The sequence below is a fragment of the Colius striatus genome, chromosome 5 (assembly GCF_028858725.1).
Source record: "Colius striatus isolate bColStr4 chromosome 5, bColStr4.1.hap1, whole genome shotgun sequence".
Lineage (NCBI taxonomy): Eukaryota > Metazoa > Chordata > Aves > Coliiformes > Coliidae > Colius > Colius striatus.
This window is the reverse complement of record NC_084763.1, coordinates 39,618,317-39,645,079: the sequence shown is the minus strand read 5'-3', so window position 1 is coordinate 39,645,079 and position 26,763 is coordinate 39,618,317. Positions and strand designations below refer to the sequence as shown.

General features: G+C 44.9%; 1 protein-coding gene across 3 annotated transcripts; it reads left to right on the top strand.

Moving 5' to 3' along the window:
• The first annotated feature begins 1,256 nt into the window (after positions 1–1,256).
• WDR86 (WD repeat domain 86) lies at positions 1,257–25,615 on the top strand. 3 transcript variants are annotated; one of them, XM_061997053.1, is made up of 7 exons: positions 1,257–1,302; positions 2,091–2,402; positions 5,114–5,255; positions 7,938–8,373; positions 18,630–18,765; positions 23,231–23,334; positions 23,986–25,615. In XM_061997053.1, the coding sequence occupies exons 2-7, from the start codon at positions 2,198–2,200 to the stop codon at positions 24,202–24,204; spliced, it is 1,242 nt and encodes a 413-aa protein (XP_061853037.1). In that variant the 5' UTR covers positions 1,257–1,302; positions 2,091–2,197; the 3' UTR covers positions 24,205–25,615. The 3 variants fall into 3 exon arrangements, with proteins under 3 accessions (XP_061853037.1, XP_061853036.1, XP_061853038.1); XM_061997052.1 differs by lacking the exon at positions 1,257–1,302 and adding an exon at positions 1,490–1,591; XM_061997054.1 differs by lacking the exons at positions 1,257–1,302; positions 18,630–18,765 and adding an exon at positions 1,490–1,591.
• The last annotated feature ends 1,148 nt before the right edge of the window (positions 25,616–26,763 follow it).

Here is a 26,763-nt window from a genome sequence, read left to right as displayed (position 1 = left end):
AGAGCAGCACAGGAAAACAAAACAGTGTTAATCTATCCTACAGTTTCTTAAACAAGGACTCTGGGCGGGAGTTTGTGAGTGGATTTCACAGATGTATGAGCAGATGGTGAGGGACACTCCCTGAGAGCACCCGATTCCCAGGCCTCCTTGTCCAAAAATGTATCTTTCCAAGGATAATGTGATTTTTCAGAGGGAGGAAAGCCAGTGCTCACCTCTCACATCAAAACTTCTTGGTGATTTCTTGAATGCGCAGGGCCGCATGGAAATGCTCGTCTTCAGAAAAGAGCTGGCTGGTGACGATAGGCCCTAGGGATGGACCTGACCCTCGCAAAACCCAAATTTGCAGCCCAATAACTCTGTCTCGCACGTTTCTCCATGGTTGCACGGCTACAACCAGCAACTAAATTGCGATCACTTCTGGTTCGCCTTGGGTGTGACATATTAGGCCTGTCTTTCCTCTGCCAGAATGTGCTGTGCAAAACAACATATCCTCTGAAGCACGCACTTCTGTACAACCCATGCACGGGCATACATCACACCAGAGCAGGGCTGATGCCTTGCTCAATGTCTGCAAGCACCTGGTGAACTCCCATACTGAACACAGTGGTGTAAAATGGAGCCAAAGGGCTTGTTTCAAGGCTGGTGATTTGACACAAAAAACCCCCAAAGGCTTTTCTGATCCAATGGGGCAGGAACTGGGAGATGAGGGTTTTGTGATTTATCCCACCACTGCTGGCACATTGTTAGCAGCAAAATAGCTGCATCTCTTATGGAGGAGATTCTTGTTGGACCCTGCTGCTGCCTTGCTGGGCACTCTCGGCATCCCTGCATCACTTTTCTCTGCCTGGTGGGTTCATCCTTTGTACGTTTAATCACATCCCCATGGGACAGGACCCTTTCTGCCCATGTTTCACGCAGCTTCCAAGGCAGTGAAGTCCCACTTTGGAGCAGCTCCACTCTGCCACTCTGCCATGTCAGAGCCCCTGGCCAGGCATTTTGGGGCAACACAAGCCAGGGGCCCCGGGGTTGAATGGGGTGAGGGGCTGCATCAACAGCCCCCAAAGCTTCAGCACTGGGGAGCCGGGAGGCGAGAGGGGTGGGGGATGCCGCTTTCTCCCGAAAAGGGGGGCTGCTGCGGGGGGAGGCCGGCCCGGAGGGGCAGGGCTGTCGGGCACCTCCCGGGAGGATCAGCCCGGGAGAGAAGCACCGAGGGCGCAGCACAAGCGGAGAGAGGCCGCTGCTTTTCCCGCCCCTGGGAGAGGGGCTGCCGCGGCTGGAAACGGCTCTAACATGGAGGGGGAGGTAATGGAGGGAGGGCCGGCGCTGGGAGTGGGGAACCGCCCCGAGGTGGCCTAAGGGGGGCACGCCGGCGGCGGCGGCCTCGGCCCGGCAGGGGCGGGGGAAACCCTTCCCACCTCCCCGCAGGGCGGCGGAGGCGGCGGCGGGGGGGGGGGTGGGGGGTGGCCGCGCTCGGCCCGGCGCTGGCTCCGGCCGCCCGGGCGGGAGGAGGTTCCCCCTCCCCAGAGAGGGAATGCGGCACTCTCCCGCCGGAGACAGCCCCGAGCCCCCACCCGGGGCCGTGTCCGGGGCGGTAAGTGCCGAGGGTGGAGATACCGGGAGGGGGGCCGCGTGGGAGCGATGGCGGCAGCCGGGGGCGGGGAGGGCTGGGGGCCAGTGATCCCGAGGTGGCCGGGGGAGGGGGCAGGCGGCCCCTTGGGGCGTCGGGGGCCGCCTGAGGCTGAGCTTCCCTCCCTCGGAGGCGTCGCTTCTTTCGGCGTGCCCCAGGTTAGCCTTGAGGTCGCTTAAGAAGTGGCGTGCCGGCAGCCTCAGAGATGGGCTGCAGGTAGCGGTACCGCCGCTGGCCAGGCTGGATCCTGCCAAGGGGCTGGACGTGCCGCAGCGCCCATGGAGAAGGCGCATCAGTGAGCGGCGTGTGGCTGAACGGCCGTCTTCCACGGCACAGCTTCGGTTCCTGCGGAGAAAGCGATGTTTAATGGCTTCAGCACACCCTGACTGAGAAAGTGATGTATTTACGAGGGAGATGAAATGATTTAACGTGCTCTCTCTTCCTCCTTTGTGTCCCTGTGCAGGAGTCTGGACTACCCTGCTGAGTTTTTGGAGTTGAGGTAATGGCTGAAGCTGGTTAGTGGGAGACAGCTGGAGGTTCAGAGCATGGTCTGGGGGTTGCACGGTGCCTATGATCAGACGCACAGCCTCTGCCTTCGCTGGGACCACCGGAATGGGGAACAGCGGCTCAGCCGTGAAGGTCTGCACAGATCACCAAGGAGGCATCAACTGGCTGAGCTTGAGCCCCGACGGGCAGCGCCTGCTGACGGGTAGCGAGGATGGCACTGCACGGCTCTGGAGCACTGCCGACAGCCAGTGCCACGGCCACTTCCAAGGTACAAAAGCTTCTTTTCGCCTAGTTTTCGAGTGTAAAGCATGGCATAGGCCACACAGCATGTTCTGGTCTCTTTTTGTCTCTGCGGCCTGCCAGGCAGCCAGAGTCATGCTTGTTTTGTTTTGTGTTATTTTGAGCATTTGTTACAGTTAATGTTAAGCAGAAACTGTTTAAACCCGAAACAGGTTAGCAGAGCTACTAAACGCATGGATCCTTTTATCTCAGGGTGCCCAATTTACCACTTGTTTAACTTATACCTCTTTTTGAAGGCCTCTGTTTTACGCCTGATGGAATATTGACTTTTTGTTATTCTCTCTCTCCTCTCTTTTTTTCTTTTTTTGTCTTTTTCATCATCTCGTATTTCAGACAATCTTTATTTAGAACCTCTTGACCCATAAGTCTGGAAAGAAACCTTACTAAATAGGCTATTTGTTTTCCCCCAGTTAGTCACACGGAACTGTTAATTGTTGGGCTTTTTCATTTAAAAAATTACTTTTCTTTTTAAAGAAAATTTATTGTCTTTAGACTGGCATCTCAATAATTGAAAAGAAAAGAAAAACTGTGGAAAAGTACAGTCATGAAGGAGCTGGATGTGGACTAAAGATGTTTGTATTCTCTCTCAGTCGTGTTGTTTTCTCTTAACGCAGAAAAAAACCCCACTCTTAAATTTGGAATTTCTAGTCCTTTCTTTCTTCCAAAGAAGAAATCACATTGCTGTCATTTTTTTGTTGTTGGTTGGTTGGTTGCTTGCTTTTTTTTAAACTACAGAGTATTGCCTTTTTCCCCCACATCCTGCCATGGTTCTACCTCCCGGAAAACTCACTGCTTGAAGCTTAGAAATCCCTTTAAACCACTAATTAACTTGTAACTGGAAAGAGAAACTTATTGGATAATATTCAGAATCTGGCCTATGTACTGCTTTGTGCTGTTGGGAGTAAGCTCTAAGAGGGTTGACTAGATGGTTTGTGAACTCTCAGTCAGATCAGGTAATTGTATTTTCTGTGTATACATGCACACAATTGTTGTGTACATTTGCATTGTACAAGCTGTAATTACTGATAAACCTGTACCTATGACGCAGTTCCAAGCCTCCATGGATGACCAATGGACTTCTGTGGTGGCTGCTTTTGAACCCGCCAGCACCATACCTTGTCTGCCACAGGAGGTTTTGGCATCTTTTGTGTGGCTCCAGTATTAGTGATGGTTAAAATCTGAATGACAGGCTAATCAAGATGCTTTTTTTGATCTTCTCAGAGCAGATTTGCATGATGCTGTGAGAAGAGTTCTGGTGGTTGAAACCTGTCCCGTTTAAGCTGCTTTGCAAAAAGTTTTCACAAAAAATGTGAGGATGAATACAGTTTTGCTTACAGCTCTGGTGATCTCTTTAATTTTTGGCACTTGGTGAATTTGCTTAAGAGGAAGCAAGACGTGTTTATAACATAGATTCTGGTTTGCTTTTGAACTACAGGACTGTAAAACCTGTGGTTTTTTTGCACAGTGACACAATGTTACACTGAGCAGTCGGCTTCCCCTCAAGTTTTTTTTTACTATCTCTTTATTCTACAAATGATTCTATTTTTCTAATATCATTGTCTCTCTATCTGTCTCTCTTCAATCATGTTTGTCCTTATAAATTTACTTTTCTCCTCAAAAAGTAGTATTCATTTAAAATTGTAGTAGGGATTGTTAGCTTCAGCTGAAGTCTGGAGTCTTCTTGTGACAGTTAAGAAGAAACTGTTCTGATCTTGAAAGCTTACACACTAAATAATTAAACCAGAAGAGTGCAAGATATTGCTATCCCAACAATTAGATAGGTGACAACATTTCCACACAAGAGAACTTGTCCAAAGCTGGGCCTTGAATCCTAAGGGTGATTTGTAAGTGAGATGCATTTAATGGTACAATAGAAAAGTGACACATCTTCCTAAGCAACAACAAAAGCAGAAGACTGTAACTGTGATTCCTCTTCACTAGCATTACCCTGTTATTCAGCATGGAATTTTTAGAGTTACAGTTAGGTCTATTTTAATTGTAACTGGAGAATCCTAACATACTCTGAATACTATATAAATAGTGGTGCTCTTATTATTTCTTTCTGTGTCATTTCCTTAAAGGTATACTGATATTTTGAAAACTGTGGGTTTTATTCGTGTTATTAGTCATAATGGGAAAGTATTGACTGACTTTTTACCAGGTATGGGGGTTTTTTTGTTTGTGTTTCATTCTGCTTGGACAATGAAACTAAACTTGCTGATAAGTCTCATGATACTTCCTTTTTTCATAGTTTCATGCTTTAATTTAAGGCTATTTGTGCCCTGACAATCAGTAGGCTGGATTGAAAAGCCAGCTTTTTTCCCAACTTCAGAAGGAGGAACCAAAAGCATTTCTTTTATTAAAAGATATGCCAACATTTTACTGGTTTGAAACTTCAGTAGCCTGAGTTTTATTATAGTGATGTTAATTTAGTTCGTTATGTCTTTATAATATTGTCTGGTCTGCCATATCAATGAAGTATCAATGAAGGAGAGTTTTCTGCTGTTAAATTAAAATGTTGTTTTATACAAATCCTTAAATATGAAGCACATGGTGGTGTGTTTAAAACTTGAGTTTCAGTCTGTATGATGTATTTTTCTTTAGTTAAGCTGAAGAGTTTCAGTAGTCTGTCCTGATTGTAAGCACAGGGATTGAATTTGTGTCCTCTGCTATTCCTAGGGCATGAAAGTTACATCACCTTTTGCCACTTAGAAAATGAGGCTGCCTTCACATGTAGCGCAGATCATACCATTCGAAAGTGGGATGTGATGACAGGTCAGTGCCTGGCCATTTACCGAGGACACACATCAATTGTTAACAGGTTGGTTCTGTGGATTTCTTCCCTTATGTTCCTGTAACCTGTTATTGCACGTACCACAGAATCTTGGAATCGTAGGAGTTGGAAGGGAGCTCTAGAGATCATCCACTCCAACTCCTCTTGATCAGGTCACACAGGAACGCATCCAGGTGGGTTTGAAAACCTCCAGAGAAAGAGACTCCACATCCACCCTGGGCAGCCTGTGCCGGGGCTCCCTCACCTGAACAGCAAAATTCTTCCTTGTGTTTGGGTGGAACTTGCTGAGTTCCAGCTTGTTCTTGTTACACCTTGTCCTGTCACTGGGTGCTACAGAAAAAAAGACTGGCCCCATCCTCTCAGCACCTGCTCTTTAGGTATTTATAAGCATTGATAAAGGTCTTCTCCAGGCGTAACAGCCCCAGGTCTTGTAGCCTTTCCTTGGAAGAGAGATATTCCAGTCCCCTGATCATCTCTGTAGCCCTCCACTAAACTCTCTCCATCAGTACCCTTTCTCTCGTGAACTGGGGAGCCCAAAACTGGACACAGGACTCCAGATGTGGACTTATCAGGGCAGAGTAGATGGAGAGGATAACCACCCTTGACCTGCTGGCCACACTCTTCTTGATGCATCCCAGGATGCCATTGGCCTTCTTGGCCACGAGGGCACATTGCTGGCTCATGCTTAGTTTATTATCAACCAGCACTCCCAGGTCTCTCTCTGTAGAGCTGCTCTCCAGCAGGTCAATCCCCAGCCTGTACTGGTACATGGGGTTGTTCCTTACCAGGTGTAGGACTCTGCACTTGTCCTTGTTGAACCTCATGAGGTTCCTCTCTGCCCAACTCTCAAGCCAGTTGAGATCCCGCTGAATGGCAGCACAGCCTTCTGGGGAATCAGCCAGTCTTCCCAGTTTGATGTCATCTGATGTCATCCAGTTTGGAACACTCTGTCCCCTCATCCAGGTCATTGATGAAGATGCTGAACAAGACTGGCCCCAGAACTAATCCTACTGGCAACCCTACTGGCCACAAGCCTCCAACCAGACTTGGCTGCAGTTCCTGATTACCACACTAAAAAAATGGGTTGTGTTCATGCTACACGTGTTCTGTGCTGTAATGAGCACTTATTCCTAGCAATAGTGCTGGCACATCCACAGAGGGCAGATAGGAGAGAAATGAAAGGCACACAGCAGGGGAACTGAATCCAGGGCTAGGAATGACATTCCAGAAGAAATTATTCAATTGATAACAGATGCTTCTGATAAATAGATTTAAAAACATCACGTCAAGTCTTTGTGTCAGTAAGAGGAATAAAGTCAGGGCTTTTTCTGGAATTACTATTCCTGTTTGTGGAAATGAAATTCAATATTAAACTGATTGTGTGTGACTGACTGGCCTGTCAGTTTAAAATGCCTCTTAATGGTTAGGCTGGATTTAATTAATGATGTACAGAGCAGTCAAAGATTGGGGTTTTATTTTTTTGGTGGGAGGAAGGGGGATGTTTTTTATTCTTTACTGATCTTGAAGCGCATATGATGTGTAGCTAGATTCTGTCAACAGTTAGGATCTGTATTTTGGCACTGGCCTGATTTTTACTTGAAGCATATTCCCTATTCATAGGACTTTGTTGCCAGTTTGAAGGGTTTCAGAGGACTGAACTCGGCTGACAGATAAGACAGGTTGTGATGTTTCTTATCTGTGGTTTGGAAATATGAACCATAGAGATTTTTCAGTTGTTATATGTTTGTGCAGCTACAACCAATTATTTTGGAGGCCCAGTCAGGTGATTTCTTGATCTGTTATCTCCTGTTTGCTCTTCAGTTATGTGGTAAGTGGGGTGCTCTTGCTCTACCCTTTTTTGAGATCCTAGGCTAAGTGAAATTAGGTTTTGTTTATATTTTTCCTACACTCTCTCTGTTTGGTGATGGAAAGATGATTATCTTTGCATACTGTCAGTTACAGTGCAGGTTCCTGGAACGGCTTTTTGTTGTTGTTATTGTTTCTTTTAATTCCAAACTACATTTTTCAGTCAGTTTAGAAGCTATTAGTATTTCTTTACAAAGAATTATTTATCAAGTTATTTATCAAATAATTATCAATAATGTAGGGTTTTTATTAAAAAAACAAACAAACAAACAACAAACATCACAACAAACTCTTAGTTTTAAACATAAGGAAAAACTATTTTACTGTTGAGGTGAGTGAGCCCTGGCACAGGCTGCCCAGGGAGGGTGTGGAGTCTGCTCTGGAGGTTTTCAAACCCACCTGGACACGTTCCTGTGTGACCCTGATCTAGGTGGACCTGCCTCTGCAGGGGGGTTGGACTAGATGATCTCTAAAGCTCCCTTCCAACCTCTACCATCCTGTGATTCTATGTAACATAAAAAGTGCTGCTGGAAAGATTTTAGGAAAACACTAATGCCCAAAGTTACAATGCTGCAGTGTAAAAATGTCTGCATCAATGTACTTGAACAAGTGGTCTACATTTCAAAAGCAGAAACAGGAAAGTATTTGTTTTGTTTCAAAAACCCCTACAACAACAAAAAGGTTGATGAATAGCATGTATTAAACACTGATTATGGGATATGTATGTTGTGCTTATGTTACTCTTTCTGACTTCAGGGTGCTTGGCATCAAAATTGTGACCAAAAATTGTTACATAGGAAGAGTGATACTGTTCATAAAAGCAAACTTTTGGTTTTTTTGCAGGATCCTGGTTGCCAAAGATTATCTCTTCAGTGGCTCCTATGATAGGACAGCCCGTTGTTGGAGTGTGGACAAGGAGAAACAAATCCAGGAATTCCGAGGCCATCGGAACTGTGTCCTGACTCTAGCTCACTATTCCTCCAGGGATGTTCTTGACGAGGAAGAGGAGGAAGAGGAGGAGGAGGAGGAGAAAGTGAGCAGAGACCTCCTGGTGACAGGTAGCACAGACTGCACTGTTAAGGTCTGGTGGGTGTCCAGTGGACGTTGTTACCAGACTCTGCTGGGACACACTGGGGCTGTCTTGTGCCTTATACTTGACGCACCAAACAGGGAGCTGTTTTCTGGCAGCACGGATTATACCATCCGAACGTGGAACATTGTCACTGGGGAGCAGCTGAAAGTGTTCAAAGAGCATCAAGGATCAGTAATTTGCCTTGAGGTAAGAACAGAGGCTTCTTCAAGAGCTGTTCAATGTGGCTATCCAAATCCTAACTCGTGTGGGTCTCACTTGCTCATAAAAGAAGCTCTTCTGAGAGAGGTTATACATGGTAAGCTTAAACATTCATGTGATAACAAAATGATAATGCTCTGTGGTCTTGAGACAAATCCTCTTTCCCTAAAATCCTTTCTGATACTCCCTCAGTTTCTAGTGGCTACTGTAGTCTAAATTCTAGTTCAGTATCTCTTTAAGTCCTCCTAGGTCTTGAAACTCAGGAGCAGGTTTGCTGAGAGAACTGTTCCTCTGAGTAGGATTGTGTACATGGGATCACCAGACTTTGAAGAAAAATAACCTGAGCAAGTAAACAGACACAGGTCAGATAACTTCAAGGGGACGGAAAGAGGATTCAGGTAAACTAGGTAACATGAAAAACCTACACCAAGCCCAACCCAAAATTGTGGGAAATCCCTTTTTTTCTATTGGATCTAGCGACAGGAGAAGGGATAATGGGATGAAGCTGGAGCACAAAAAATTCCATTTAAACATAAGGAAAAACTATTTCACTGTAAAGCTGAGGGAGCCCTGGCACAGGCTGCACAGGCAGGGTGTGGAGTCTCCTTCTCTGGAGATTTTCAAAAGCCCCTGGACATGTTGCTGTGTGACCTGATCCAGGTGAACCTGCTTTGGCAGGGAGGTTGGACTAGATGATCTCTAAGGGTCCCTTCCAACCCCTACCATTCTGTGATTCTATGAAATATAGGAAAGAATAAAGCTGAAAAAAGCTGAAAAAAAATCTTGCTTTAAAAACCACACAGAGATAATTTGAGAAAAGAAATGGGGAAAGAGATGTCTAAGACAAGAAAATGGGCAAGGAAAGTGGAAAAGAGAAGTAGAGCATGGGGGAGAGAAATCAGGAAATGATGGAGGAGAGAGGGGAAAAGTAACGTGACCTGAAAAACTATACCCTGTTTTTCTGTTTGCAGTATTTTTCTAGTGAGTGCTGCCAGATTTGTTAATGTTGCAGGAGAGAGAAGGAGGATAGGCAAATGAAGGAAAAGGGAAACTATCCCATGAGCACTTGTCCTGCACACTCCATTATCCACCAGAACGTGCTAATGGTCTATTTAGAGAAGGTACATGATGGTCTGCAATTTCCTGTTGGGTCAGCAAACCTTAAATGTTTATAAAAGCATGTGTCTGAAGTTAATTACAATAGTTTTTCTTACTACCTTTGTTGTTTGTGCTTGTCATCCTTAAGTGCTTTTCCTTTACAGAGGCTTATAGTATGTGTTTTTTATTAGCTGTTTAGTGAATGTTGCTTTGTTTCTAAAGAAGGTGGTCACAGCTGACACTAGAAGACTTATAAGCCTGGTGGTACTGAAGGAATTCTGTTTTCCTTGGGTTTGAACAGAGGAAAAAACAAAACAACACACAAAATCCTGTTGCCTTGGGGTAATGTTTGTCTTGCTTGGGTAAATTCTCTGTGCCAAAGCTTGTTTTTATGATACTGTGGTAATGTATTTTGAGGATGTTCAAGTAAATCGGTTGTTCTTAGTGTCACACTATGCTTTGCTGTTTAATTGTAACCCTTCTCCAAGGCACAGATTGGCAACAGCAGAACTTGCTTTAATTGAATTGAGCTCTTGCTAGAATTGTTGCACAAAACTGGCTTGACCCTCTCCCAGAAGCCTGGGAAATTCAATTATGCTTTTTGAATGCTCAGGAACGAGCAACGCTTCTCTGCTTGTGAGCACAGAGTTAAACAATGGTTTTAAACAAACAGAGCTGCTTGTAGGGGAGATGAAAAGCAAACCCAGTACATCTATTTGGAAAACCTGGACAATTCAGAGTACACAAGACTGCTGCTGCCAAGACTGTGTTGGCAATAGTCCTGGCCAAATCTTCTATCTGCGAGTAACTGGTAGCCCCTCACGTGTCTCGTCACCAGTTGATATCTGAGGCTGGAAGAGTCCAGCTGAGGTACATTCTGCCCCCACAGAGAGTGTTTAGTTTCTAGGCCTCTATAAACTTATTGCAGCTTAAGCAGTCACCATAGTGCTGTTGAATAGCTTTAGGCTGTGTGTCTTTCCTAATTCCTCCCTCTTCCTTACTAGGTTCAACACTAGCCCTTCTGTTCCACTTGGCTGCCTCTCAGCGCAGCCCACATGGTATTTTCATTCTTTTAGAAAGGGGTCAATCACCAGAATCCATACAAACTTGTTACAACAGAAGGAAAACTTCCTGAATAGAGGTGTGTGGTTATTTTTTCTCTCTCTTCATTTTTATTTTCTTCTCAAGAAGCTCTCAGAGCCTTTATTTTTTTGCATAGGGCTTGTTAGTGACAGTGTTGCAATCTGTGGTAGTGAGTTGGGATAGTATTTTTCAAACTGTGGGTCAGAAAGGACTTGGGGGCAGTTGTGAGTTGTTGACAGTAGCCAACAAACAGTTTTAATTGCTGACAATAGTTCATTTTCTTCAGGGCAGAAGTGAGTAGCTAATTACATCTTTTCATTCCTCTGTCCTGGAGGAGCTGAGTTGGTATCAGCAATTAAAAGGTAGTTACCTTTTCCTTGGGTAGTAATAGTGCTTTTGTGGAGAGAGTAGAGGGAAGAAAATAAGGGCCTATTTTCATTTTATTTATTGAAATAAAGATCCCTAAGGGAGGGTGACCTTTCGAAAAGTTTTGAGAAATGCTCAGTGTGATCTCTCATCCTGGACACAGATCAGGAAAAATTTGGATATTGAGACCATATTTTTCCCAACTTTAAAAAGTGCTGTGATTAACAGGAATGCCCCAGGATGTTCTAAACTGCTGCAAATTAGGTCTGGACTGTTCCAGTCATCTCCCATGACTTTCCAGTAAATACCAACAGTGTCACAGTAACAGTGAATGGAAATTCCTGGAGCTTCTTGAAGGAGCATTTCTGGGTAGATGACCGTAAAGCACACATATGTTTTCTGCCTTGCTTCCTGTGATGCTGGTATGTGAAAAACAGTGGGGTGATGCCACAGGCACGTTCAGATTTTGAATGTTCCTCAGTTGCTGTAAGCTCCTTTAGGTGTTGCTGACAGCTAGAACAAGTTAGAGGAGCCCAAAAGCAACTCTGATCTGGTGTGGCAGAATGGAAAGCCTTCGTGAGCTTTTGGCTTTCCCTTTCCACCAAGGACAGTGGAGTTGAGGAGGGTGAGCTGTTCAGATACTCCCCGGGGCTTGTCCTGCTGTCCCAGTGTCAGTCTGTGAATGGCGATTTACCAGCTGAGGTGACTGTGGTCTGTTGTCAAAGTAGCTCTGTAGGTACCAGCTTATTCTAATGCCACTCTTTCTTTCACTGTTTAAATTAGACTGACAAAGGTTTTGCCAAAGGTTTCTCTCTGTGTTGGGCATTGTGTGCGCGCTTGGGGCTTTGACAGCCTGGTCAGGCAAGGTCACTACCACTGGAGCAGCCAGAACTCTTCGTTTCTTCTGCAGTGCCTGGATAGCTTGGCAAGCAAGGGACAGCAGCTGTTTTGAGTGTTCCCTCTTTAGATAAGAGCCAGTCATAAGATTTTATACGAGACAATGGGAAAAAGCAAGGATGGGCTGAGTGTAATCACACAGCTCATGCTAGTTCTTCCACTTCTTAAAAATTGCAGGCCTGGCTAAAGACCAGTATGTGCAATGAATAAGCAGACATGCATTTTCATTAATGTCAAGGCCTGCAACACACTGAATAACCCTGACTTAAATATTTACTCGTGTGGGGTTTTTTTTTTCTAAATGTCTCCAAAGCAGCTTTGCAAACTGTGCACAAGGATTGCTTTGTCCTTTGCTGATTGTTCTGTCTCTTGAGTATTTTTGAGTATCAAAATTGTGCTGCCAAAAGCTGGCAGAGAGAAATGATCCAGCTTGGAATTTAGTTTGGATCCTATAGCAAACATTCTTGCAAAAAAGCCTCCTCCTTTCTTGCAAAAAGGAGTTTTGGATGAACACAAGTGAGCAAGGACTTGCTTCTGGTTTTCCTGCAAAAAATCCTTTGTTTAGATCATTCCCTTTAGTTGCCTTTTAAAGTTGACTGGAAGAAAAGAATGCTTTGAGCAAAACTGTTGCCTCAGCTCCATTTATAGGCTTCAGTGTTGTGATCACAGGGACAGAATTTTTTACCCTTGTCACGGCAATTGAGTGCACATATGTTTTGTGACTTGTGTTTGTTGCATAATTTGTCAGAGAGTGAAGATGGGAATTGGAGGAATATCAATGTGCACAACACCTGTGAAAAAGAAACTTGCTTCTAGGACCAGGACTTTACACTGCAGTAAAAAAAGAAATAGTTGAGAAATGTTCTCTAATGGGCAGACCAGAGACTCCTTCTAGATGGATTCTCAGGAAAACAACTCACCTCAACTTTTTGCCCACAGGGAGTTTGTTAACTCGTTAAAATGAGTGTGGTTTTGAATGGGATCCTGAAAGTCTTAACCGGGCTGAAGTCTTGCATAGTTTAACTTGAGATTGGTCCAAGTTGGAGATTTTTAACTTCCAAATGGCTGTGAGCAGAAAGATGTGGCTGGCAGACTGTAGGAATGCTGACCCCCTTGTGAAGAATAAGGGTTTGCTGATGAAGATACGGGGTTGCTTATGCGAAGTCATGGTGAAGTTCCTGGGAGCCAGTCTGAGTGCAGTGACCTTCAGAAAGAGGATATGTCTAAATCTATTTGGAGAGCCAGTTTCCTCTCCTTGGTGAAGGTTACATTGTTTCTTCTAGCAAAGACTAATTGGGACAGCAAAGTCATAGTCAAAGTCCATCCCTGTAAGGTTGAAATACCTGCCAAACAGGTCTTTTGCAGATATTTTTGGCTTTCATGCAGCTAAAAATTTTCTTAAGCTGCTGCATGTGTTCAGTTCAGCCAAGCTTGTGGAGCAATAGGGTTGTGATTGTCTTGAGAGACCAACCCTAGATGTGATCCTTTGGGATTTTTATTCAAACTATGGTGTGTCTTGGGGCTACAACCAAGCTCAGAGTTGCATAAAACTGGCATTTTTGAATAGTGAAACCTGTAACTACTTCAGCTTTTACAATCTGTATTTTGTTACTGCTGTTGCTTTGCTTCTCACAAGCAAGTCTGACTGAAGTTTTTGAAGGCATAGTGCATCTCTGGTACTTTGGCCTGAGGATTAAGGCAAATTTGCACCATTCATGTGTCTCAGTGATTGATTTGGTTCAAAGCAAAGTCACTCTGAGAAATGAGGCAAATGAACAGTCTAGAATTACAGATATCAATGCAGTGGTTATTTTATTAGTACTTTTTTCTGTCTGTCTGAGGCTTCAGAACTGGGCGTCTTGACTGTCACTAGGTTTCTCTTTCTTTTGAAGCTACTTGGGTTTGAAATGTCCACTCAGCTCTTTAGTATCTGGGCTTCAAATCTCTTCTGTGTTGCCTCTACAGGTGTCCTTGCCTTGCCATACTATTCCTTGTCAGAAGCTTTGTTGGGCCATTATCCAAAGTGAACCAACTGCTCAAAGGCAGCCAAGGAAAATACGGCTTTGAAAAGGCAACTACAGATTAGAATGTGTAACTGTTTCTTTCTACCATTTTTAAACCAACGGTTGACAGACCTGGGTATATCTGGAAAAATCTATTGACTAAATCATAAGAAAATTTAAGAGGAATAGGATTGGAACCTGGGGAACTGGGTAAAGATCTGTAGACTTTGGGCTAAGAAAGCCCAGCAGTTATAGACTTGGGGACCTAGCCACAATTATTTGCTGAAAATCACTGTGCCTGGATGCCCAGGCACAAAAATGGGTGCTGGTCTGGGCAGCAGGGAAGCTTGGCTCTCACAAAAGCTGCAGCGTGAGCTCACATTTTGGTGAAGTCAAAAGACTTTGTCCACCTCCCAAGAAGGAACAGATCTGCTGAGCTTAACATGTCAGCAGGGATGTTTAACCCAAGAGACAGCAATACTGGTTTGCTCAGTAGTCTTAATAGAACTGGTGGATCTGGATTAAATGGCTTCTGCAGGCTGAGGAGGTTTGAACCCACGTGGAGAGTCCTGTAACTACTGGATAGGAGAAGCCAAGCTGCTGTCAGGGGATTATCAGGAGTCCTAGGAGAGCCAGCAGACAGTGGCCTAGCTACAAATCAGTGCTTTGGGGACCTGTTTGGAAGTGAGCAGGGGAAATGGGTCACAGTCTCTCTTTCTTGAGCTTTTTAGTTAGTTTTCAATACAGTCATGACTTAAGAAAAACAATTCCAGGAGGCAAGGATGTGTGCTGCTGGCTGACCCTAGGACCTGCTCTGTTTCCACAGCAAAGATGAACTGCGCTCAGCCAGCATGAGGGTGTCTACATAGCATGTCCAACCTTGGGAGCAGGTGGGTTCTGCCTGTAAGGGGCTTTGGCTAGGGAAATAGTACCTGATGGTGATTATTTAAATATAGATATCTGAAGTGTTGTAGCTTAGACTGAAGTTGTAGACTGGAACTATCTTTACTCAAGTGAAGGTGGATCAATATAGACAGCTGCAACTGAGAAGGTTGCCCTTGTCAGGGGGAGAAATAGTGAGTTTTAAGGTGTGATCTATTTCAGATATCTGCTTCAGGGTGAGATGAATTGTGCCCTAGAATGCAGTGACTGAAAGGGGACTGTCCATTTTGATGCGATGATGCCTGCATCGTATCACTAAAGGTAGATCTGGTTTGCAACTTCAACTTGAGCTAATAACTCTTGATGGCTTTCTCCACTAATGGCTATTTTGTGCTCTGTGTTTAAAAATACGACGTAAATGAGAAACTGTGTGACAGTCAGAGCTGTTGGCTTTGCTGCAGGCTTGGTCTGTGGAGTCTGCTAGATTGTTTCACCTGTTACTGTATCTGTTTCCATGCAAGACTGAGAATCATGGGAGTTGGTGGAAGTCATTGCTGAACCACTCTCTATCATCTTCAGTAAGTTGTGGAGAATAGGAGAGACGGAGGACTGGTGGAAAGCCAATGTCACTCCAGTCTTCAAAAAGGGCAAGGAGGAGGAGCTGGGTAACTACAGGCTGTTCAGCCTCACCTCCATCCCTGGAAAGGTGATGGAACAACTTATCCTGGGTGCTGTCTCCAGGCATTTAAAGGACAAGAGGGTCATTGGGAGCAGTCAACATGGCTTTACCAAGGGGAAGTCATGTTTGAGCAACCTGACAGCCTTTTCTGAAGATGTAACTAGGTGGATAGATGGTGGTAGTGCAGTGGGTGTGGTTTATCTTGATTTCAGTAAAGCATTTGACACCGTCTCCCACAGCATCCTCACAGCAAAACTGAGAAAGTGTGGGCTGGATGATCTGGTAGTGAGGTGGACTGTGAACTGGTTGAAGGGAAGAAGGCAGAGAGTTGTGATCAATGGGACAGGGTCTAGCTGGAGGCCTGTATCTAGTGGAGTCCCTCAGGGGTCAGTACTGGGACCAGTACTGTTCAATATATTCATTAATGACCTTGCTGAGGGAACAGAGGCACTGTCAGCAAGTTTTCTGATGATCCTAAACTGGGGGCAGTGGCTGACACACCAGAAGGCTGTGCTGCCATTCAATGAGACCTGGACAGGCTGGAGAGTTGGGCAGAGAGAAATCTAATGAAATTCAACAAGGGCAAGTGTAGAGTCTTGCATTTGGGAAAGAGTAACTTCATGTACTAGTACAGGTTGGGGAATGAACTGTTAGAGAGTAGTGTAGGGGAAAGGGACCTGGAGGTCTTGGTGGACAGCAGGATGAGCATGAGCCAGCAATGTGCCCTCATGGCCAAGAAGGCCAATGGCATCCTGGGGTGTATTAGAAGGGCTGTGGGCAGTAAGTCAAGAGAGGTTCTCCTTCCCCTCTACTCTGTCCTGGTGAGACCACATCTGGAATATTGTGTCCAGTTCTTGGCCCTCAGTTCAAGAAGGACAGGGAGCTGCTGGAGAGAGTTCAGTGCAGGGCCACCAAGATGATGGAGTGGAGCATCTCGTTCTAATGAAAGCCTGAGGGAGCTGGGACTCTTCAGCTTGGAGGAGACTGAGAGATGATCTCATTGATGTTTGCAAATATGTAAAAAGCAGGTGTCAGGAGGATGGAGCCAGGTTCTTCTCAGTGATGCCCAATGATAGGACAAGGGGCAGTGGGTATAAACTGGAACATAAGAGGTTCCAAAGAAATACAAGGAAGAATTTCTTCCCTATGAGGGTGAGGGAGCACTGGAACAGGCTGTGCAGTTGGGTTGTGGATTCTCTTTCTCTGGAGACATTCAAAACCCACCTGGATGAGTTCTTGTGTGACCTGCTCTAGGTGGTCCTGCTCTGGCAGGGGAGTTGAACTGAATGATCTCCTGAAGTCCTTTCCAACCCTTAACATTCTGTGATTCTGTGCTTACTTCAAGTGTGAGGAGGGTGCATAAAGTATGTCATGGGACAGCCTGGGTAGCACAGGGAGATGGTTGGTGTGCCAGCTGCCTTACCGTATCTCTAAGTGGACACCATTGCTAAAACAACTTCAAAGTAATTAGATGTGACAGTTCAAAGTGCTGCTGTCTTTTAACAGGGGTGTGTGTTTTACAAGTTCCTGATGTCTAGCTATGAAAACTGTCCCATGGGCCAAGTCCTGCCGGTAGGAAGTGTCGCCCTCACTCCTGCAGCTGGACCGGTGGCAGCTGTATCCAGCCATTGTCTTGGTCTGCAGGATACATTTCCTACATGGGCTAATGTAGGCCCATCACTGTAGTGCTTCATATCTTAAGGAATCTTTTGTTTCATGTTGTTGTAATGCAACACAAAGATTTATTTGCAAAAAGCTCATGTATTCTTTTAGGAACGGGGCAATTCCTTTTTGGAATGGGAATGGAAATGGGAAGACATGGAAAACATTCCAACCTTATAGGTATATAGAGTGTGCAAAGAATGGGGACAGAAGGTTTACAAAAACACAGGGTGATGGAAGAACCAGACCCTTAAAAATTACCTAAGAGCAAGACCTACATCGTATTGGTTCATCATTTGTTCTGCATTTGGTTTCCTGGAGATATCTGAGAAATGTAAGGGGTTGGTGCTCTGCTGGCCATTGGAACCTTCTCACCTATGTGTCTGGAGGGCAAACAAGCTCCTCATGCTAATTCTGTTTCTTTGTGGGGAATGAGGGTCTTCCTTCCCACCTCTCCATCCTTTTGATACAGAGATTGCTGCAAGACCATGAAACTCACCTGTAACTACAGCCACTGGATTACTGTGAGGATGTGTGGGGACTGGCTGGTGTTGGGCCAGCGGAGGAGTATGCAGTCAGGCTGTTAAAACCTTCAGTCTGTTTTCATTAGAGGGACAGAACAGAAGATTTTTCTCTGTGCTGTGGAGAGTTTCCCTGATCAGCTGACAGGCTTTGGGTAGTTGGTTACTGTGTACTGGCTAGTTTTACAGTCTTGCACAGGTCAGTTATTTTTCTCTCTGTCTCAGTTTCGCAACTGCAATCCTTCCTTTTGCCATGCTCTGTCGTGTCTGTGTGGAATAAAACCCAACTTCTACCACCAGTGAGTTCACACAGCATGACAGATGACTAATGCAATGAGGCACTGGTAGTTCTTTGGGATTTATAGGCAGAGCTGCTCTGAACACACAGCAGAATGCAGACTGATTGAAGATGTTTGAAAACCTGTGTAGAGATGGTTAATTATTTAATCATTTAGTTACACAGCCTAAAAAGAATTGTGGAAATGCAGACGCAGACACAAAGGAGTTTCAAGGAGGAGTTAGTGACTCCAGGTATTGACCTTGTTCAGAGTAACTGTGTCCAACTCTGGTTTATGTTGCAAAGGGTTTTGTTTTCAATTTGCTTGTTTTTGTTGTTACTCAAACTTGTTCTGAAATTTTTGTTGTTATTACAACTTACAATCTGAGAAAGTTCTTGTCAAATCTGCTTTGCAGAAGCTACCCTGCAGGGCTGGGGTTTTTTTGAGGCTGTATTAATGTCCCTATTGATGGAAGTGGGGTTAGTGTTGCTGAGCATACTGAAGACCTTACTGCTTGCACCAGCACAATGGGCTGTGGTTGTTACCTTCTGAAACACGGGAGCTGTTTTTAGGCCCCGAAGTCAATGGGATATGTGACTATGAAGAATGTAAGGTGGGTTTTGCTCACCAGTCCCTCTGTTTCAAGGTGGATTTGTTGCTCTTTGTCACAGGCTGTTGAGTGGGAAGCTGTGACTTTGGGCGAGTCACTTCAGTGCAGTTCTCTCACAAACGTGCCCTAGAGACTATTGCTGATGTTTTTTTCTCTTCCCTTCAGCTAGTGAATCGGCACTTGTATTCAGGAAGCACGGACAGGACAGTGAAGTGCTGGTTAGTAGACACTGGGGAGCGAATCCAAACGTACAAGGCTCACAAACACAGCGTTAGCACTTTGAAATACCACGCTGGGATCTGTAAGTTGCATTTCCTATCTTCAGCAATCCTCTGACTCCTTCGCAATGTTTGTCTTTGATCAAAGATTGTGAATAGACAATACTGTCATTTTGAAGGCTTCTGAAATTGTCACTTTTGTTCAACTCCATCACGTTTAGGTTCAGTACCAAACTTTGTTGAAGCTTACATCTTCCCTCCATTTTCCATCTCCTCCTTCTGGCAAATGAAGAGGCAGATGCTTTATTTCTGTTACCATGGGAAGTGGCTTAAATCCCGAGCTGCCTGTGGGTTGTTTGCATAGCGGTGGTTTAACCTTGCTGGTCTGATGACTGTCAGGCTGCTGCTGCTGCATCCTCGGGGACAGCAAGTGCTGTTCCTGGATCTGCAGCCCCCTGCCTTCTTCTGCTGTCTTCTAGGTACTGTGTAAGGGACTGTCCTAAACCAGGATCGCATCACTGCTTCTTCGTACCAGTTTTGCTTCCTGTTCAGACTCTGACCAGACTTATTTTCCACAAGTTCATTTCTCTTTAACTGTCCTTTTTCCTGTATTTCTTCCTCAATCCACCTTTCTGCAGTAGCCAAGCATTGTGTTGCCTTGCTAAAGCTCAGGAGTCAGTTCCCCTATTTCAGTAATCCTGTTGATAGTGGTGCCTGTACAGAACTCTCTGTTGGTGACATAACAGTATATTCTTACCATGAGTAAAACCCCCCTCTTTAGATCCCCCTCTTGGCTGGCTTTCCTCCTGCACATCATCTGTCCATTTCTGGGTTTGGGTTACAAGACGACTGCACCTCTGTTTTTATCAGCCCAAACCTTTCTTTGTGTAATCCTGGCCTTATCCTGCCACTGATGTTGGACCTGATGTTGGACTCTCGTTTGTTTCCCAAACAAGTACTCCTTCAGAGTGACCAGGATGGCAATGCCTGTCATAAGTGATTCTAGAAAATCACAATGCTTTTCTGATTTTGATTTCTGTGCATCAGTTACGAAGGGAACAAGTTGCACCAAATGAGTGATTGCAATTTGGTCCTTGATATCTCTCTTGGCAGACCATCAGTGTGGTAAATGGCTGACAAGTGCAGGGTGGTAAACATCACAAGAATTGTCCCTGCACAGGCAGTTGTCTAGTGCTTGACATGGCTGACTGACCCAGGAGCTGAATTGATTTCTTAAGTATATCTGAAAACTCAACATGTAACCAAGCTCACAGGTAGATTTTGGTTTTTAATCAGGAAACTTTCTTTTTTTTTCCCCCTTGATCTTCCTTTTGGCACCAGACCCACAGAACTCCTTTTCTCCTTTAAAATAGTTTATCAAAATTGAATTGATTTCAACTCTCCTCACCTATCTTGCAGAATTACCCCACTCTCCCCCACCTGCAGGTTATCATCTCCGCCTATTTCAGCTTTTGTGGTTGGCCAGAAGCTGAAATGGAAGGAGAAAGGGTCTGGACTTGCCCTGCACCCTGAAGGTGTTATTGCTCAAAGGTACAGGAAGGTAGGACAGGGGAAATTACAGAAATTTTAATCCAGGAGGAACACTGTCAGACAAAAGACTTGTTGTTTTGGGTGTGTGTTTTCTCCCCTTTAATTATAAAGATTTAAACCCAAAACATTGATCATCAAGATAACTCTGCCCCCTCCATCAGATCTGCAGCTTTCTCTCTCTCCTCCCTCATCCTTCTACCCTGTCCTTGACATACACATACATTATTTTTCCATAACAGTCTTTTTTCCTTAAAATGCAGGCAGTATTGCTGCATTTAGCCAGACCTGTGAAGAACATCCTGAGAGTGTGATAGAAGTGTTCACAGAGTTATTTAAGATCTCATTTTAAATCAAATGCAGAAATACTGAAAGTGTCAAACAGGGAGGATTGAATTGTTCCACTTGAAAGGTAGGAAAGACTGTCATAGAAAATGCCAGAGACTTGTTTGAATAGAATTTGGATGCATTTTAATTCTGGAAAGAGGAAATTTCTCCTTAAAATTATGTACTATGATAGCTTGCATTACAGTAATACATTGATCACTTACATAGTGTTTGATAGTTTGGTTTTGACTAGATTTACAAAGACTTGTTCACTGAGTGCCAAATGTTGGAGCTAGTGTAGCTTAACATTCTAGCTGTTCACCTGGGATAGATCACCACCGCATGTCCATTCTCTCTCTTTCAAACACATGGAGAAAAGACTTCAATCTAAGGGATGTTTCTTACGGTTGCTTTTGTCTATGTTACATCTGCAGCAGCCCAAGAAAGAAAACATGGAAAGAACCTCAGTTGAGAAGTTGTGACTTTTTGTTAGAAGACCTTAATTCCGTTGTCTCTTATCTGAGCAGCACCTAAATGCTCGTTGTCCCAAGGAGCTTACAGCCTAAATAAGAAAACATAGTAGAAGAATGAGAGGAAAAATACATGTGTGTTCTCAAATTGGCTTTATAGTGTACAGGGAGTCCAGACAGATCTGAGAATGAAGCTTTAAATCATCACAGTGTGTTCTAGTGGCTTTCCTCAGGTTGCTCGTGTAATTAATGTCATGGGGACTATTAAAGCTGGTTCTCAACCTAATTTACTTAGTGATACTATGTTGCTTATTTCTCTCCTACAGTATGTGCACAGTCATTTAAAATTTAATGCAGTTTATATGGGGTTTTTTTCATGTTGAAAAAACTCCAAGGGAACATTTAAAACCTGTTCTCTCTCACAAGGGTCTGTGAAATTTAAGTAAAAAATACAAATTACAAATAGTTGATTTTTGTTGTTTGTTTGTTTCACAGGTAGTGTATATATAAGCTTATATTTAAATGCTAAATGTGGGTTAGATCAACAGCTTTCCTTTGAAACTTGGAGATGCCAAAGAGACTTCCTAAGTCTCGAGTGACAGTTCCAAAGACATAAAGGATATCTGTCAAAAGCGAAATCCCGACAGTGATAGCTAAACTGACGGCTGCATAGTGAAAACAGCTAATTGGTTCCTACCTTCTGCTTGCAGGTAGTAGTATTAAGTGATCTCCATTCACTGGGGAAAAAAAAAAGTAGGATCTGTCCCTTCTTCCCTGCTTTACATCCTTGTCACTCATCTGCAGAATGGGGGACAATGCGTTGGCAATTGAATTTATTGTGGCCCCTATGAAATGACATTTGTTTTTCCACATCCATATGTTTCTGGGAGGTGTATCCAGGAGGCACCCAGCCTCTTGCTGCTTAATTTGAAGAGCTGATGGCAATAGGTGACCTGTGCTCTCTCTTAATTGTAGTTCTGAATTTACTGCCAGTGATGTTATCTTCACTTCTTTTAAGGAATCTTGACTCCTCTCAAAAGATGAGAGATCTGTTGTTTTCAGGCACTTCAGTTTTGTAAAAATTTTTCCCTGCTAGTGGCTTTTGCAGAGCCATGAAATGCAGGCAGCAGTGGCTATATTGCGTTTTGCAATTCTGAAATATTTATTTCTAGATAAACTTGAGGAGTAGGAAGTAAAGGAAAGCATTTATGAATCCAGCTTGTAACCCTTAAAGCACACAAATGTGCTCCTTTGGGGGACATAGTGCTAAGTACAATACCGAAATACTCAACACTGCCTTACAGTTTCTGAATGCAGCAGTTCTGGGCATCTGAAGTGAAGATCTTGAAGTGCTGAGGAATTGTTCTTCAAACCCTAAGGAAACATGATAAACAGCCAAAATCTCTGGTCATGTTTGATTTGTATAAACCTGTTCCCCTCTTGATCACATGTACAGTATAGCACATGGAATAGAAGAGTTATAGCCAAAACCCTGTGCTGTACTGAAAGAGTGATTATAGCCCAGGCCTTGAATCACTTAAAGGCTCTCCTGCTTGCAGAGATCCTAAGCTACAGGATTTAGCTGAAGAAATCCACCACAGTGAAAGAATTTAGAAAGCTGCTTTGTAAAGCAGAAGATTTAACTGTGGTGTATCAGCAGAGACAGCCCTACCTACTGCTACTAAACTTCTGGTTGCAAGTGGGGGAGGGGAAGGGACCTTTAATGAAGCTGAGGCCAAATTCCTATTATCAGCATGGGAGGTGGTAACACTCTTACTGTGGTTTGTAGCTCCAGTGTACAGACCCTTCTGCTGCTTGATGTGGCAGCAGAAGTGATGAAGGTACTGTAGTACTGAATGGAAACCTGTGGTAAAACAAATGGGAAGCTCAGTGGAAATCCTTAAAACCAGACTTGAGATAAATTGCCTGCTCAGAATTACTGAGGCATGTTTAGGCAGGGAACTACATGTGGAAGAGAAGAAATAGATCTTTGAAGTGTGTGTGGGGTGAGATGCTGCCATGTGTAGGAAGTTGAGGCTTAAGGCAGTTAGTTCACTGTTTTGAAAAACTTGAATGAAAAGCAGCAGACGGGGGGCAGCAAAAGGGAAATGATCTGAGCTTGCTATGACAAGGTGCATTTTGGACTCCCTGAAGGTGGCTGCTTACACCTGGCCCGGTGCTGTGTTGTGTGGTTGCGTTGCAGTGTTCACGGGAAGCGGTGATGCGTGTGCGAGAGCTTTCAATTCCAAGAGTGGTGTCCTGCAGAAGATCTTCCGAGGACACAAGTTCATCATCAACTGCATCCAGGTCAGGAAGGGGATTCTTTGCTGGGATTTCTCACTGCTGATTGCTCCCTCCTCTGTTTGATGGGAATAGCCCTAAGACCCCCAGGCATGGCACCCTGCAACAGCCAAGCACCTGCTCACCATCCTTTCTGATCTCAGTGAAGAGGGCAGAGCTGGCAATGTCGCCCACAGTAGCAAATTAAGGAAATGAAGCTACGGGAGGGAATCAAGAGTAAATGGCTGCAGGTTTGGAAGGGCAACGAGTTTGGAAGGAGGGCAAAGGAAAGAGGGGAGGGAGGAGGAATGCCTTTCTGAACCCCCCAGTGTCTGTTAGTGCCTCCTTAAGCTTCATCTTCAAAACCAGCACAGAAATTCCCAGCTACTGCCTACTCTGACATTGAGTTTAGTTCCCCCTTGCTTTTCTAGTGGGTTTAGGTTATAAATAACTCTTGCTGTTTATATCTTATGGCTCTGTGAAGTGGCTGAGAAATGAGTCCTGACTTGGTAATGTCTCAGCCCACTTCAGCAGCTTCTGTGATAATTTATCCTGGCTCTTGCAACGAGCCCTCAGGCCTTAAGTGTTAGGATGAAGCTGTATTTGCTCTGATTTTTGGCAGGTTTATTGTGCCAATCCTTTGCTGTAAGGTTTGGTATTGTGACCCTGTTGTTGCAGATCCACAACGAGTTGCTCTACACGGCTTCCCATGACGGCACGCTCCGGATTTGGGACATCCGGGGAATATGCAAGAGAAGCAAGCGGCGCTGGAAGAAGGAGAGGTGTGCTCAGGGCAGGGGCTCGCAGAAGGGGAGTCTGTCTCGCCTCTTCAACAATAAAGTCGGCTGTATGGTACAGCAAGAAAATGAGGAACACGAGGCTGTGGAACTAATGTGACTGCCCACAAGAGGCTTGCTCTCAGTGACTAAAACGGAACCTTTTGTTTTCTGCATCGCTGTGTCCATGTAAACCAGAACCTGGAAAGAGCTTTGCTTGAACCTCTTTTTCAGGAGCCAGGATTCTCTGACTGTAGGCTGGACGCCAGGCAGCTCCTGTCGCTGCAGATGGCTCTCGGCTGAGCAGCTCTGGGGTCAGGAGGGACTGCACTGTGGCCCAGCTGATGTGCCTCCTTGGCTGCGTATGTAATTAAGAACTCAGGATTGCTTGTTTTCAGTTCCTTCTAGCACAGAGGTGTTACATCCTTCTGGCTGTCTGGTATCTGATGAACATAGTTTCCTCCTAGTCTGTAGCCTGCTCCTGGCCTCTGGTCAGCGTGGGGGGAACAGAGGGCTGCGCGTGGTATGACTGCGACGGTGGTTTCCACAGCTGAGGCAGGAGGGGTGGGCTCAGCTGTGGGAGGTTAAAGCAGACTGGGCACCTCTCTGTGAAGGTGGGGAGTACTATGACAAGAATTAATTATTTTAGCAAAAGGTAGAGAAGAAGCTCAACCTCAGACCTGTTGTACCAAGGTCAGCTTTTTGCCGAGGCACAGCTCTTATCCTCCTTTTTTACCTTTTACCATCTCCCACTTAGCAAAAGCAGCATCAGTGCCTACACTTGTCTGTACTCTGCCAGCCATGTGGGGCTGGCTGCTGCCTCCAGGCAGTCATCCCACCCCTGCAAAAGATTTTCCCAATAGCCATGGGGAATGTCAAATTGCATTCTTTTCAGGCAGTGGAGAGCAAAGCAGGAGGATTTATAAGGGTACTTTCAATTTGTTCTGTTTCCTCCTTACAAGGCTATGTCTGGCCCTGAGTTCCTGGGTGGTTAGTACCACTGGAGAAGCAGTTAAACTCAAGAGTAAGTTCTCCCAGGCTTTTTCCAGGTTCATCCCTCTCTGATAACCACTGAGCCATGAATAAACAAGGGTCCTTATATTTTTCTATTTGCAGATATAACTCTTTGTAGAACCAGCACAAAAATATCTAACCACATGTTTTTATTTTTATGGCTTTATTTATTCTGTACTACAGCAAGATAAAAATGCTGTAATCCTTTTTTTAGACGGTACTAATAAACATGTGGTATCTACAGACAATAACTGTCCAGTTTCTATTTTCTTCTCATTTAGAGGGGAGCTGGCTGTTGTTGGGATTGGATAGAATAGGAAGAAACAAACCACCCCCAAGCATACTTTCGGAAATATTTCTTGCCTCTCTCCCACTGCTGGGGCAGTAGTCAGGGCTGGGAAAGGAAGGACCAGCCCCAAACCAAAGCACGGTCTCCAGGGAAGGTACAGGCGTTGGGAGAGCCTCCAGTGCTGTCTCAGCACTCACTGTGGTGGCACCAAAGACCCTCCCCCTCTCAGCCTGTAACACTGCATCATGGGAGGGTCTGCTCCCCTCCCCTGGTAGCAGCTGGCTCAGCTCTCACCTGGTAGGTGTCCCCAGCTAGTAGGAAACAGCTTTCTTATTAGTGTCTCCAGAGACCAAACTGGGGAGCTCATCTGAAGAGCAGACACAATCCTGCATGGTTGGTGTTGGCAAGGTTGGTGGCTGCTGTTGCCAGGGGACGACGCTTCCTGCAGAGGGCTGAGAGGTTGGTGGGAAGCAGAGGCCTTGAGCAGAGCTGGACAGAGGGGCTGGGCTATGCTTTGTGCTTAAAACTTGGCCCAGGAGAGCTTATCTGGCCAGAGAGCAGCTGCACAGGGAGTTAGTAAATTGGTTTACTAGACATAGATCTGGTAGAGGGAAATTAATGAGTCATTACCACTTCTGCCTGTCACTAAACAGCATCTTCAAATACATGGTCAAAATTCACTTACAGCTTGCAGCCAATGCTTCCTGCCCTGCTGATCATACAGAAGTGCAGGCACAGTTCCTCGCACCATTACATCACCGAGGAATGGCTCCTCTGACACACACTGCCTGTTATGATGCTAATTTTAAATTCCCTAAGGACAAAATGAAGTTGTCACTGGCCCTTTGCTACCCAAGCCACGGCAAAGAAGAAACGCTGCCTGTACAGCCCTCACCACGGGGCAGTTTGGGAACGCCCCTGGCTAAAGGAAGGAATAAATTTGTGCTTTTCCCTCCTACTTCTTGTTAATCCACTGCTTTATGGTTTCAAGTTCTTTAGCATATTCTGGTTTTGCTTTGTGTTGTGCCTGTGGTTTCTCATGCCTGTCTCTACAGAAACACGATAGAACAGTTGTGGGGCTTTTTTTTTCCTCAGATGTGTACATTTCTGGCTTTTGAAATGCTTCAACTTTCTGGGAGCAGATCCAGAATTACTAATTTTTTATAGCACTTGCCTTGATACAGGAGTATGAAATACACAATTACTTACCTGTGTAGTCACTCCCTGCTTCTTGCTATCCTTAACCGAAGGAGCCAGGAAAAAAACCCCTCCTACTGCAGTGTATAAGGCCGAGCAGTCACTGCAGGCTAAAGCCCTGCTCCTTTCGCTCTCAGGGTTGCCCTAACAGTAGTTCAAGCCCTCATTTCCCTGCTGCCA